This window comes from Tyto alba, unplaced genomic scaffold (assembly GCF_018691265.1).
Source record: "Tyto alba isolate M040663 unplaced genomic scaffold, T.alba_DEE_v4.0 Super-Scaffold_33, whole genome shotgun sequence".
Taxonomy (NCBI): Eukaryota; Metazoa; Chordata; class Aves; order Strigiformes; family Tytonidae; genus Tyto; species Tyto alba.
In genome coordinates, this window is record NW_024881308.1 from 17,070,976 (window position 1) to 17,082,419 (window position 11,444).

General features: G+C 63.7%; 1 protein-coding gene across 2 annotated transcripts; it reads left to right on the forward strand.

Moving 5' to 3' along the window:
- The first annotated feature begins 1,353 nt into the window (after positions 1-1,353).
- Positions 1,354-11,034, forward strand: HCK (HCK proto-oncogene, Src family tyrosine kinase). Of its 2 annotated transcripts, XM_042800972.1 has the most exons (14): positions 1,356-1,439; positions 2,871-2,936; positions 3,017-3,131; positions 3,515-3,557; positions 3,816-3,915; positions 4,043-4,141; positions 4,298-4,401; positions 4,631-4,780; positions 5,220-5,372; positions 5,703-5,885; positions 6,215-6,291; positions 8,590-8,743; positions 9,014-9,145; positions 10,474-11,034. In XM_042800972.1, the coding sequence occupies exons 3-14, from the start codon at positions 3,018-3,020 to the stop codon at positions 10,674-10,676; spliced, it is 1,512 nt and encodes a 503-aa protein (XP_042656906.1). In that variant the 5' UTR covers positions 1,356-1,439; positions 2,871-2,936; position 3,017; the 3' UTR covers positions 10,677-11,034. The 2 variants fall into 2 exon arrangements, with proteins under 2 accessions (XP_042656907.1, XP_042656906.1); XM_042800973.1 differs by lacking the exon at positions 2,871-2,936 and having other exon boundaries at positions 1,354-1,439.
- Positions 11,035-11,444: the final 410 nt, after the last annotated feature.

The following is an 11,444-nucleotide window of genomic DNA, read 5'->3' on the forward strand; positions in this document are numbered from 1 at the left end:
CCCAACTTCAGGGGTGCTCTGGGCTGGAGCGCCGGGGGGCGGGGAGGGGGCCCGGGCTGACTTTTAGTATGGGAACACCAGGGCCAGGAGAGACACAGCAAAGCCCACGGCCTCCCCCCAGCCCCTCTGAGCTGGGCTGCGCAGCACCCTGCCGTGCCCTGCACCCCACCATGCCCTGCACCCCCCCGCCCTGCACCCCACCATGCCCTGCACCCCCCCACCCTGCACCCACCTACCCTGCACCCCCCGCCCTGCACCCCACCATGCCCTGCACCCCCCCGCCCTGCACCCCACCATGCCCTGCACCCCCCCACCCTGCACCCACCTACCCTGCACCCCCTGCCCTGCACCCCACCATGCCCTGCACCCCACCATGCCCTGCACCCACCCGCCCTGCACCTACCTACCCTGCACCCCCCCGCCCTGCACCCCACCATGCCCTGCACCCACCTACCCTGCACCCACCCACCCTGCACCCCACCATGCCCTTCACCCCACCGTGCCCTGCACCCCCCAGCTCTGCAACCCCCCTGCACCCCACCATGCCCTGCACCCACCTACCCTGCACCCCCCCGCCCTGCACCCCACCATGCTCTGCACCCCACTGCCCTGCACCCCACCATGCCCTGCACCCCACCATGCTCTTCACCCCACTGCCCTGCACCCCCCAGCTCTGCACCCCACCGTGCCCTGCACCCCCCCGCCCTGCACCCCACTGCCCTGCACCCCACCATGTCTTGCACCCCCTTGCCCTGCACCCCCTACCCTGCACCCCCCCGCCCTGCACCCCACTCAGGGATTTCCTCTTTCCTCCTCCGTGGGGACGGACACCAGGCTCACACCAGCCCTCACTCGCCCCGTGCCCCCCAGTGCCGCCCACGGCTCCGCAGCGGGTGAGAAAACAGCCCGGGGGCCGCTCTGGGGTGCCGGGTCCCCAATCCTGCCCCCCCCCCAGAGCTCCCGGGGGCCGCGGGCGCACTGAAGGGTGCTGGCACCCACTGGGACATCATAAAAGCCACCCCGACGGCAGCGGGGTCCCCGCGGGGCCGGGATGTCCCTGCGGGCAGCACGAGTGCCCTTGAAAGCTGCTTCTGTCGCCTTCGGTCCACGGGGGTCCCGCGTGGACCGGGGGGGGGGGGCCCGTTCGGTCCGTGATGGGGGTCCCCACTCCCATCCCGGTTTGGGCCCCCCCGGGGCCGGTACAGGGAGGGATCGGCCGCGCCCACCCCGGCGGGCAGCACCGGCGGGGTCGGGGGGTCCCGCGGCCCCGGGGTGGGTCCCGGGGGGCGGGGCCTTACCGGGGAGGGGCGGGGCCTTACCGGGGTGGGGCGGGGCCTTACCGGGGCGGGCGGCGGGAGCGCAGCGGGGCAGAGCACAGCGGCAGCGGCAGCCCCGGGACCGGCGCTGGGACCGGGCCAGGCCCCGGGCCGGCGGAGGAGGTGAGAGCGGAACGGAGCCCCGAGAGCGGCGGGGCCGGGCGGGGGGAGCCCCGGGGCCGGTCCCGGGCAGCCGCCGCTGCCCCAGTTCATCTCCGTGCTGGCCCCGCTGGGTGCCCCGGGGGGGGGGGGTGATGCCCGGGGGGGCGGGAAGGCGGTGCCGGGGTGTCCCGGGGGGGAGCACGATGCGGTCCCGGGAAGGCGATGCCTGCCGGTGGCCGTCGGGGACCTGCCACCGCCTGCCCGGGCAGCGAGGGCACGGGTGGCTGTGCTCTCGGGGGCGACGGGCTCCCCCCGTCCCACCGCGGCCCCCGCCTGGTCACCAGGGCTGGGGACAGCCAGGTGGGCTGCAGGACACGGCTCTCCGGGGTGGGACGCACTGGGAGCGGCTGCTCCCACCCGTGTCCCCTGGGCCGGCGAGCCTCGGCGCTGTGCCATGGCCACCCGGTCCCTGCGTGCGGTAGTGTGCCGGGATGCTGTGGGGCTGGGATGCTGTGGGGCTGGGATGCTGTGGGGCTGGGATGCTGTGGGGCTGGGAATGGGTGGCTGTGGGGTGCTTGGACCCCCCAGAGGGGTTTGTATTTTGTAGGGCCAGATGCTCCCGACCCGCTGCGGGACGGGCAGAGCAAATCCCTGCTGCGGTGCCAGCACGGGCCGTGGCTGAGTCCCGGCCCAGGGGATCCGGCACTGGGCTCTGCCAGCCTGAGCTCGGGGCATCCCTGCGAGGGGGACGAGCTGTCTGGGGCCACCGCTGCTGCCCCTGCTCCGCCCTGGGGAGCGGGGCCACCCGAGGCGTTGGCACGCTGGGAAGGACGAGGAGTGACCGGGGGGGTGGCTGGGAGGTGACAGCGATGTCCCTCGAGGGCCGTGGGAGCGAGGTGGTGCTGTGCACGTCGTGGGGCCTCGCTCAGCCCTGAGCTTCCTCCTTCGCTGTCACCGCCGGCACCTTCTCCTTTCTCTGCGCCGAGGTCTCCCCCGGCCAAGGGAAGTGCCTTTGCGGGGGGTTTCCCCCGCGCTCGCTGCTTCTTGCACCACATTCTCCTGCTGCTGTTTCTCGGGGAGCTGGAGAAAATTGAGCATTTGCATTCGCCCTGGGCCGGTGGCTGTTCGAGGCAGCTCCACCCTGGCCCAGCAGCTGGGGAGCGTGGCGAGGAGCGGTGACCCACGGCAGTGTGGGGGCCACGGCCGTGCCGAGGGACTGGAGGGGGGGCCACAAGCAGCAGCGGTGCTGGGTGGGGAGCCCCGAGCTGCGGGGGAACCCCCCCCTGCCCTGTGACAAGGGTCCCCCTTTGCAGAAGGCACCGAGCGATGCTCAGAGCCTGCACCCCCGTCCCAGAAAGGCTTTTTCGGGGAAGGGCTGTGAAGCTGCTTCACAGCAGCCGCTGCCACCTGCTCAAAATTTGCCTCCTGTGACTTTTCCTTTCTCTGCAACAGGAGACCCCTTCTCTTCGCCAGCACAGCACCGTGCACCTTGCTGGGCACCCCCGCACCCCGCGCCGGGTGGGAGCTGCTGGGAGCGGGGCTGGAGTGGGGCTTTCACCTCGGTTGCAACGCATTCACTTCCCCTCCCTTGGCTGCAGGATGGGTTGCGTGAAGTCGAAGGAAGCTGACGTCCAAGAGAAGATGATAAAAACTGACCCCGGCCCCAACCTCCAGCAGGGCCACTACGTGAAGGACCCCACAGCCACCAACAAGGTGAGTGGGAGCCGTCGAGTGAGCTGGGGATGGCGGGGTGAGCCATGGTGGGGGGCTCAGCCCCCTCCTCGCCAGAGCTGCCAGCCCCCGAGCAGGGGGCTTGGCTGTGGGACGGGAGCACAGTCTGGCCCAGCTTGTGTTGGGGAAGGCACAGAGCAAACCTGATGGGAATCAAGGAATTATGGAAAAAGAGAGAGAAAAGTGAAGGTGTTTGGGAGGGGGCGGAGATGCTGGTGCTGGGCGAGTCGGGTGCTGCCCCTCGGGTGCCATCCTGCCCCTGCCAAGCTGCTGGGGGCTGGGGAATTGGTGGGGCTGAGACCCCTGTAGGGTACGGATCTCTGCCACCCACAACATCACTCTCTGGTTTCTGTCCCTCTTTCCAGACCAGTAACGTCCCCAGCGTGGCCGTGTCCCCGCCTGAGGATGGTAGGTACAGGGAGCGGGGGGGCTGCAAAATGGTGCACGAGGTGGGAGCGTGGCCGGGTCCTCTCCAACCTGGGTCAAACGCCGCCGGTCCCAGCAGCTCTGGGCTTCCTCGAAGGCCAGAGGTGGCCGCGGCAGGATGAAGGCACTGGGTGCTGTGGGTAGGTCCTGGCCGGTGTCCTGGCTGCGCGTGGCAGGGGGGGCCGGGCAGCCCGTCCCAGCACGGGGAGGGGGGGTGCCCAGGGAGCTCCCCTGTTGCAGACTCGGGGGACAGCGTGGTGCTGGCTCTCTACGACTACGAGGCGATGCACGCTGGGGACCTGAGCTTCCAGAAAGGCGAGCGGCTGAAGGTGCTGGAAGAGTAAGTGCTGATGGAGCTCCCCTCATCTCCCACAGGCTTGCGTGGCCCTGCTGGGTTTTTTTTCTGGATTTTGATCCCAGAGGAGCTGGTAGTGCCAGGGGCCGACCCGATGCCATTTCTGTCACAGGGCAGGGGAGTGGTGGCAAGCGCGGTCGCTGGCAACGGGGCGCGAAGGCTTCATCCCCAGCAACTACGTTGCCCGAGCCGACTCGCTGGAGACAGAGGAGTGAGTCCATCCCTCTGTGGCACATCCCAGCCCCGTGCTCCCCCACCACGGCTGTCCCCGCTCCTGCCCCACGGCCTGCCCCCCAGCCCTGCCCCACGCCCCCGCTAGCCCTCCCAGCCCCGGTAGCGTTCGTCGGTTTATTGGTTTCTGCTGCAGGTGGTTTTTCAAGGGCATCAGCCGGAAGGACGCGGAGAGGCAGCTCCTTGGCCCTGGGAACGCCATCGGGTCCTTCATGATACGGGACAGCGAGACAACGAAAGGTCCGGGGGGGTTCCCGCGGCGCGGGGGGAGCGGCTGCCCTCGCTTGCTGGTGGAGGAGCTCAGGAGACGCGTCCCCAGCCCGGGGGTCTGCTTTGCTTTGGGGCAGGGATTGGGGGTCTGTACTCCCGCTGCGAGCGATGGCACCGCGCGGGATGGTTTGGGGAGGTGGGCTCTGTGTGTGTGGGTGGGGGGGCGGGGGTGCTGGCGGCTCACCCCCTCCCCAAACAGGCTGCTACTCGCTGTCGGTGCGGGACAGGGACGACCTGCAAGGCGGCACCGTGAAGCATTACAAGATCCGGACGCTGGATAGTGGCGGCTTCTACATCTCCCCGCGCAGCAGCTTCGAAACGCTGCAGGAGCTGGTCCAGCACTACAAGGGTGAGCCCCGGGGGTGCCCGGACCCCCCATCCCAGAGGGGGTTTGTCCCCGAGCCAAGCGACCAAGGGGCTCCTGCCCATCACCACTGGGCTCCCGCTGTGACGTGCAGTGGCTCCCAGACCTTCCTGTGGCACGGTGCCTGGCTTGCTGGCTGTCACAGCTGTGGTGTGGGTGTCCCCAAACGCCCACGGTGCCCGGGGCTCCCCCTTCCCCAGGCGGGCCGGTGCCCTGGCTGCGCCGGCACGGTGCTGTAACGCCGGGCAGGGCAGAGCGATGCTGGTGGGGCCAGGCTGTGACAGCCGGCGTTCGACGCGTCCCCCAGTGGGGTGTGTGGTGCCAGGACGTGCCCCACGGCCACGGAGGCTCCCGTGGGCTCCACTTGGAGGCACGAAGCGGCCGGTGAGACAAGGCGGCTGATGGCTCTGGCTGCTCCCTGCAGGGCAGAGCGACGGGCTGTGCCAGAAGCTCACCCAGCCCTGCTGCGTGCCCAAACCGCAGAAGCCCTGGGAGAAAGATGCCTGGGAGATCCCTCGGGAATCGCTGAAGCTGGAGAGGAAGCTGGGAGCCGGGCAGTTCGGAGAAGTGTGGATGGGTGAGAGCGAGCGGGAGGCAGCTGGGAGGATGGTGAAGGTGACGGTGAAGGAGGAAGGGTGAGGGATGGGAGAGGAGGTGGAGGGATGGAGTGGGGGGAGAGGCAGGGAGGGAGCGACCCGCGGGAGAGGAGCACAGGGGAGGGGAGGTGGCCCCGGCCGTAACGCAGGGACGGCTTGAGGCAGGGTGCCTGGGGACAGCCCTGGGCTGTGTAAGGTCTCCGGCCCTCGCACAGCAGCTCCGTCTGCAGGACTGGGTGCTTTGGCTCCAAAATCCAGTGCTCCCAGTGCACTGGGCAGCCTGGGACCGGTCTGTCGTGCCGCCCCCGCAGCTACCTACAACAAGCACACCAAGGTGGCGGTGAAGACGATGAAGCCGGGCAGCATGTCCGCGGACGCCTTCCTGGAGGAGGCGAACCTGATGAAGACGCTGCAGCACGCCAAGCTGGTGAAGCTGCACGCGGTCGTCACCAAGGAGGAGCCCATCTTCATCATCACCGAGTTCATGGAGAAAGGTGACGCCCGCCGCTGCGTGTCTGAGCACTCGGGGGCAGGGTGCTGGGCGGGGGGACGCGGTGACAGCCCTGGCAGAGGGATGGGGAATGGGGGGCAGACGAGAAGGGGCGCTCTGCAAAGCAGGAGGGAGCCCGCAGCGGCGCTCGCCCCTCTGCCCGGTCCCCGGGAGCGGGGTGGGGGGTTCAGGTGTGTTTTCTGACCGAGTCCCCACATCGTGCTCAGCCCCCTTCCCCAGACCCTGTGGCGCCCACGGGACCCGTGTCACCCCGAGGGTGGGCGCAGGCTCCGGCTGAGCCGTCAGCCCCCCCGCACCCTTCCCTGTCCGCAGGGAGCTTGCTGGATTTCCTGAAGAGTGACGAGGGGAACAAGCAGCCGCTCCCGAAGCTGATCGACTTCTCTGCCCAGGTGAGGAGGGGAGCAGGCCTCCCGCAGCGCCCCGCTGCCTCTTGCCCCCAAGAAGGGTGAGCGAGGGGATTGGGGAGCCCAAGAACTTACCTGGGGCTTGGGCAGTGCCAGCCAGGAGCCTGGTTTGAACAGGCCAAGCCTGGGGGTGGTGGGGATGCCACCCCCGGCCAGCTGCCTGTACGGGACCCAGGGGTGCAAAAGGAGAAGTGGCGGCTTCCTCCGTGTTGGCCCGTTAACTGCAGCACGGAGCCGGCTAGCCCGGAGCTGCACGGAACCCGGGGGGTTTGGCCAGGCTGCTCCCCCCAAGGAGCTGGGAAACTCATGTTTTCTAAGACACCGTGGTTTCTGCCCCACGGCCGCAGCCCGCGGTGCCGCTGTGCTTTGTGGAAGTTACAGGGGCGAGGGTTGGAGCTTTTTTTTTTTTTTGTTGCTCACATTTGCACGGTCCCTTCTCCAGGACGTGCAGGAGCTGGGCGGCACGGCCGGTCCGAGCCCGGGGCTCCCCATGGCACAGCCGGCGATTTCCATCCGTTGCTGCTGCCGTGACAGCCACCCGCAGACACCATGCTCCGTGCGACACAGCCTTGGCTGCAAAATTTGCCAAAGCCCCACGAAATCCCGCGCAGCCACACACCCCGTGCCACCCCAGCACCAGCTCTCACACCCACTGGGGCCGTGCCCCTGGGCAGGACCCACCCACGGCTCTGGCCGCGTTAAGTTTCGTGGGTTTTGTAGGAAATCCACAGCACGGTCTTGATGCATTCACGGTGCCTCGGAGATCGAGCTGGGCAGGGTTTCTAGAAGGGAGCGTAGAGTGTTATGTTGCCCCACAGCAATGCCTACGGGAGGTTTGTGGTTCATTAAAATCATCTGCCTGCCAAAGGGCTGTCACGGGCTGGGCACAGGCAACTGCAGAGGCAGGAGGACGTGGTAAAAATCATTTGGGGGGATATTTTCAGGAGCAGATTTTTGAGTCCATCCGACCACGCTGTTACACACCTAGCTTCGTCTGTGCAATCATTTGCTGCTTCTGCAGTGTCCCCAGATGCTGGCCAAATCCAGGGACCCTTTGAGCCAAGCTTGGTACCACGATGAAATAATTCATAGAGGCACCCGAGCAACAGGAAAGCCAGGATGGGAGCCCAGACCCTGGGGGCTTAGACCACTGGTTACTGGAGCCGGCCGCGCCGGGGTCTGCCGACCCGCCGTGCGCTCCTGCACACCATCTGTTCCCAGCAAGCTGGCTCCTGCAAACCGCCCGGCTCGCCTCCCTCGCTCCCAGGGGCTTTTTGCTGCAGCACCGAGCAGCAAAGGCTGAAGCGCTTCGGTGTTTCGGCAGGCAGCGAGCCCGGCACCCAGGCTCGTGCTGAGGCTGAGTCACTGCGAGCAAAACTGCGTCTGTGGCCGTGGAAATAATCCTTCCGCTCTTGCAGCGCTTGTTTACTTCTGTATTTTGTGTGGAGAGCTCTGTGAGCAACTGCACCTTACCCCGGCCCCGGGGGGTTGCGGGTGTGACGGGGGTGGGGGGAGCGTCCCCTCCAGGCATGGGATAATTTGGCACAGGTTTGGGGGTCGGTTGTGCACACACCAGGTCGTTTCTGCATTGGTACAGCTACTTGGTGCAGAGACTTCTGAAGATGGAGCCGGGGCGGGGGGGTCTCCCAGGGTTGTCACGGCCATCCTGCCCCCAGGCAGGCCTCACTCTTCACAAACTGTTCTCGAAGAACCTCCCCACCCTCCTCCTTGGGAGACCCACCACCGCGCTTTTCCATCCTCACCAAGGAAGCTCTGCATGGCAGCAATTAAAGTCCATTTGTTGTTCCCTTAGTAGGGAGAGAGGATAGTTTAGTTCACTCCCCGCTTCTCTCAAGCTGTTGTTGATGTATTTGGAGACCGGTCTCACATCTTCTCTGCACGGAGAATGATCTACTCCACATCTGCACGGCTCCGGAGGAAGCAGTTACACCTTGCCCTGTGGACATCCACGGACACTTGCCGTGAGCACGTCAGCTCCTCGGGTTCCAGTTCCTGCTGCTCTTCTCACACGTGGGCTTAAAAGAGTTGTGTTGGGTGGTCACCCAGGTGCTGACCTCTTCTGCAAGGGATTCCCTGCACGGGGGGTGACTCCCACTCAAGAAAGTCAGTCCCGTCTCCTGCTGTGACTCAGGCTCCTTTCACCCCTTCCCAAGCGCCAGCCAGCAGCAGATAATTTCTTTCCATTCCTGGTAACAGTTGTGTCAGGGAGGTTGCGTTATTTCAAACAGCCTCTTTGCATTTTTCTCTTTCCCCTTTTTACAGATTGCAGAAGGAATGGCTTTTATTGAGAAGAGGAACTACATCCACAGAGACCTGAGAGCTGCCAATATTCTGGTCTCAGCAATACTGGTGTGCAAGATCGCAGACTTTGGCCTGGCCAGAGTCATTGAAGACGATGAGTACACGGCCCGGGAAGGTGCGGGAGCTGCTGGGGGTGGCTGGCTGCTTTCTGAGATGGTGGAGGGGGTGTGGGATTCCCTTAGGAGCCGCTTCCCAATGTGTAACCTCTGTGGTGGGGACCCTGGGAGGGGCGTGATGTGTAAAGGGGCAGATGAGGGAAGCTCCTCTCATTTGCATCGCCTCACATCTTCCTCCTCTGTTCATTTGCGTCTTGTTCCCCATATTTCATCACCAGTTTCTCAGCATTTGCGTTAGAGCTCGTTTCCCATTGGATCTCTTTGTCCAGGTGCCAAGTTTCCCATTAAATGGACTGCACCAGAAGCCATCAACTATGGATCTTTCACTATAAAATCAGACGTTTGGTCCTTTGGGATCCTCCTGACCGAGATCATTACCTACGGGCGCATCCCATACCCAGGTAAGGAGGTGAAATGCCTCCTCCGCTCTGGTTCCAAAGGACATGCTCCACCTTCTGGGCCCCATCCATGGGATCGTTTCTCCACGAAGTTAGATTGCTGAAAACAGAGGGAATGGTGAGCAATCTGAACCTCACGCTGGGAGCAGAGCAGGGTGGCGTGAGGTCTCACGGCGGCGATTCTGCCTGTGAGCCCTGGAGAGGAGCCCAGAGCACGAGGCAGTCTCCGAGCGGTCTGCACTGCTCATTTAGGTACATCCACTCTTTGGCCAAGCGCTCACCTAGGGTGGAGCATGAGGAGGATTTTCTCCCTGGGAGTCCTCAGTGGACACCGGCTGTTTCCACCGACCCGAAATCCACGCCGATGTGACATGGGCCCCCCACTTCCCAGCTTCCACAAAGCAGAGCTGGGACATCTCCTCTCGGGACCCCCCAAAATGGGTGCAGGTAGTGATGACTTCAGCGTGCCCGCTGCTTTGGGGAGAAGGGCAGCTACTCTATATACTGCCTTGGGGCTGAGCCTGCAAGGTCCTGAGCTCCTCCAGCGCCGTGGGAAACCAACAGTAGTCAGGGTGTCTAAAAGATCTGGTCTCTCTGTTTCTAAAATAATCATGTTTTTAACACGAGAGGATAACTGCCTTGCCCCAGGCTGTACTAGGGCCCCCGGAGAGCGGGTATCGTACACCACAGGTTCCTGGCTCGTGGATTTGTGTCACAGCACTAACCCGGGGTTTTCTGCCTCCTGCAGATTAAGTATGTTTGGAAGTAGCGCATCAATTCAGGGCCGATAGCTGGGCCAGGTATTTTTGGGAAGGCTTGAGCAACCTGTGAATCGTCATCAGGACCTCCCCTGTGTTTTATACTAATTGTTACTTTGGTACCTTTTTTCAATGGGAAATTATGCTGTGTAAGAAAAGTAAATGTTGCCACAAACTGACCATGAAGGATCTGGTGAGGCATAAAGGGTTCCTCTGGACGACCAATTCTGTCATCACACTAACTTCGTTTTATGGGAAGGAATGGCTCATTAAAGACTCAGCAGATGGAGCAGCATAGCCTTTATTTTTTTGAAATTCATACAAAACAATTATAATTCCTATTTGATCTCCTCACATGGTGTACAAAACTGCATGCTACAACTAACTCAGCATCTCAGCTGCCTGCATGTTTCCCTGAGCAGTTCCCCCTTCCCTACCCCTCTAACCTGTCTTTTCTCTTCCTAGTGCCATTGCCCCAAGGGTGGGCAGTTTTGGGTTTTGGGTGTTTCTCGCCTTTTAAAGAAAGCAGTGATAAACCATGAAATGTTCACCTCTCCTGCCCTGTTTCTCCAGGGATGTCGAGCGTGGAGGTGATCAGGGCCCTGGAGCACGGGTACCGGATGCCCCGCACAGAGAACTGCCCCGAGGAGTTGTATGACATTATGATGAGATGCTGGAAAACCAAACCGGAGGATCGTCCCACCTTCGAGTACATGCAGAGCATTCTGGAGGATTTCTTTACTGCGACAGAGAGCCAGTATCAGCACCAGCCGTAACTCGGGAAGCTTGGTGAAGAGAGCGGAGACCCCGCGCTCTGCCTGCCGTGTTAGCGGCAGCGAGCACACGCACCCTGCTCTTCCCTGTCCCGCTCGCGATCTGCCGGCGCACGCCTTCCTCTGCCAGCCTGGCCCAGGAGCCAGAGCCTTCCCGCTGGGCCTGGGCTGGCAGCAGCGGCCGGAGGAAGCCCCTCTGAGGCCAGCCCCCCGGACGGGGGGAGAAGCGATGCGGGGCCAGACCTTGTGCCTTTCACACGTGCCCGAGTGCCCACGAGGCAGCTGCTCCCTGAAGCGCTGGCTGGACGGTGGTTGCCCACGGTGGAAGCACCATGCAAAGAAGGACGGGGCCAGGCCTGTTTCAGCTACAAAGGAAAAAAAAAAAAAAAAAAATCTGATTTTTTTTTTTTTTTTTTTTTAATCCTTCCAAGATCTTATCATGTTGTTTTGCAGAAGTAGCTTTAGCTGCGCTGGCCTTGGCAAAATGCTGTTATGCTCCAGACGCCCACGTCCCCCCGGTCCCTGCGTGTCGGGGAAATCCCAGTGAATCCCCACCCGGGGAACGCTGCGATGCCACACGTTGGCTCATCCTCGACGCAGGATCCCGGGTTCGGACCGTGAAACGTTGCAGAACCACAAGCCACCCCTCGCCCTCCCGGGTTTCCTTCCTAAGTATTTTTTTGCGGTGCCGCGGGTGCGGAGGGCGAGTTTTGGGGGGGAGGTGGGCAATGGCCGGGCGTAGACGCTGCTCTGCTCGGTAGCCCAGGGCCG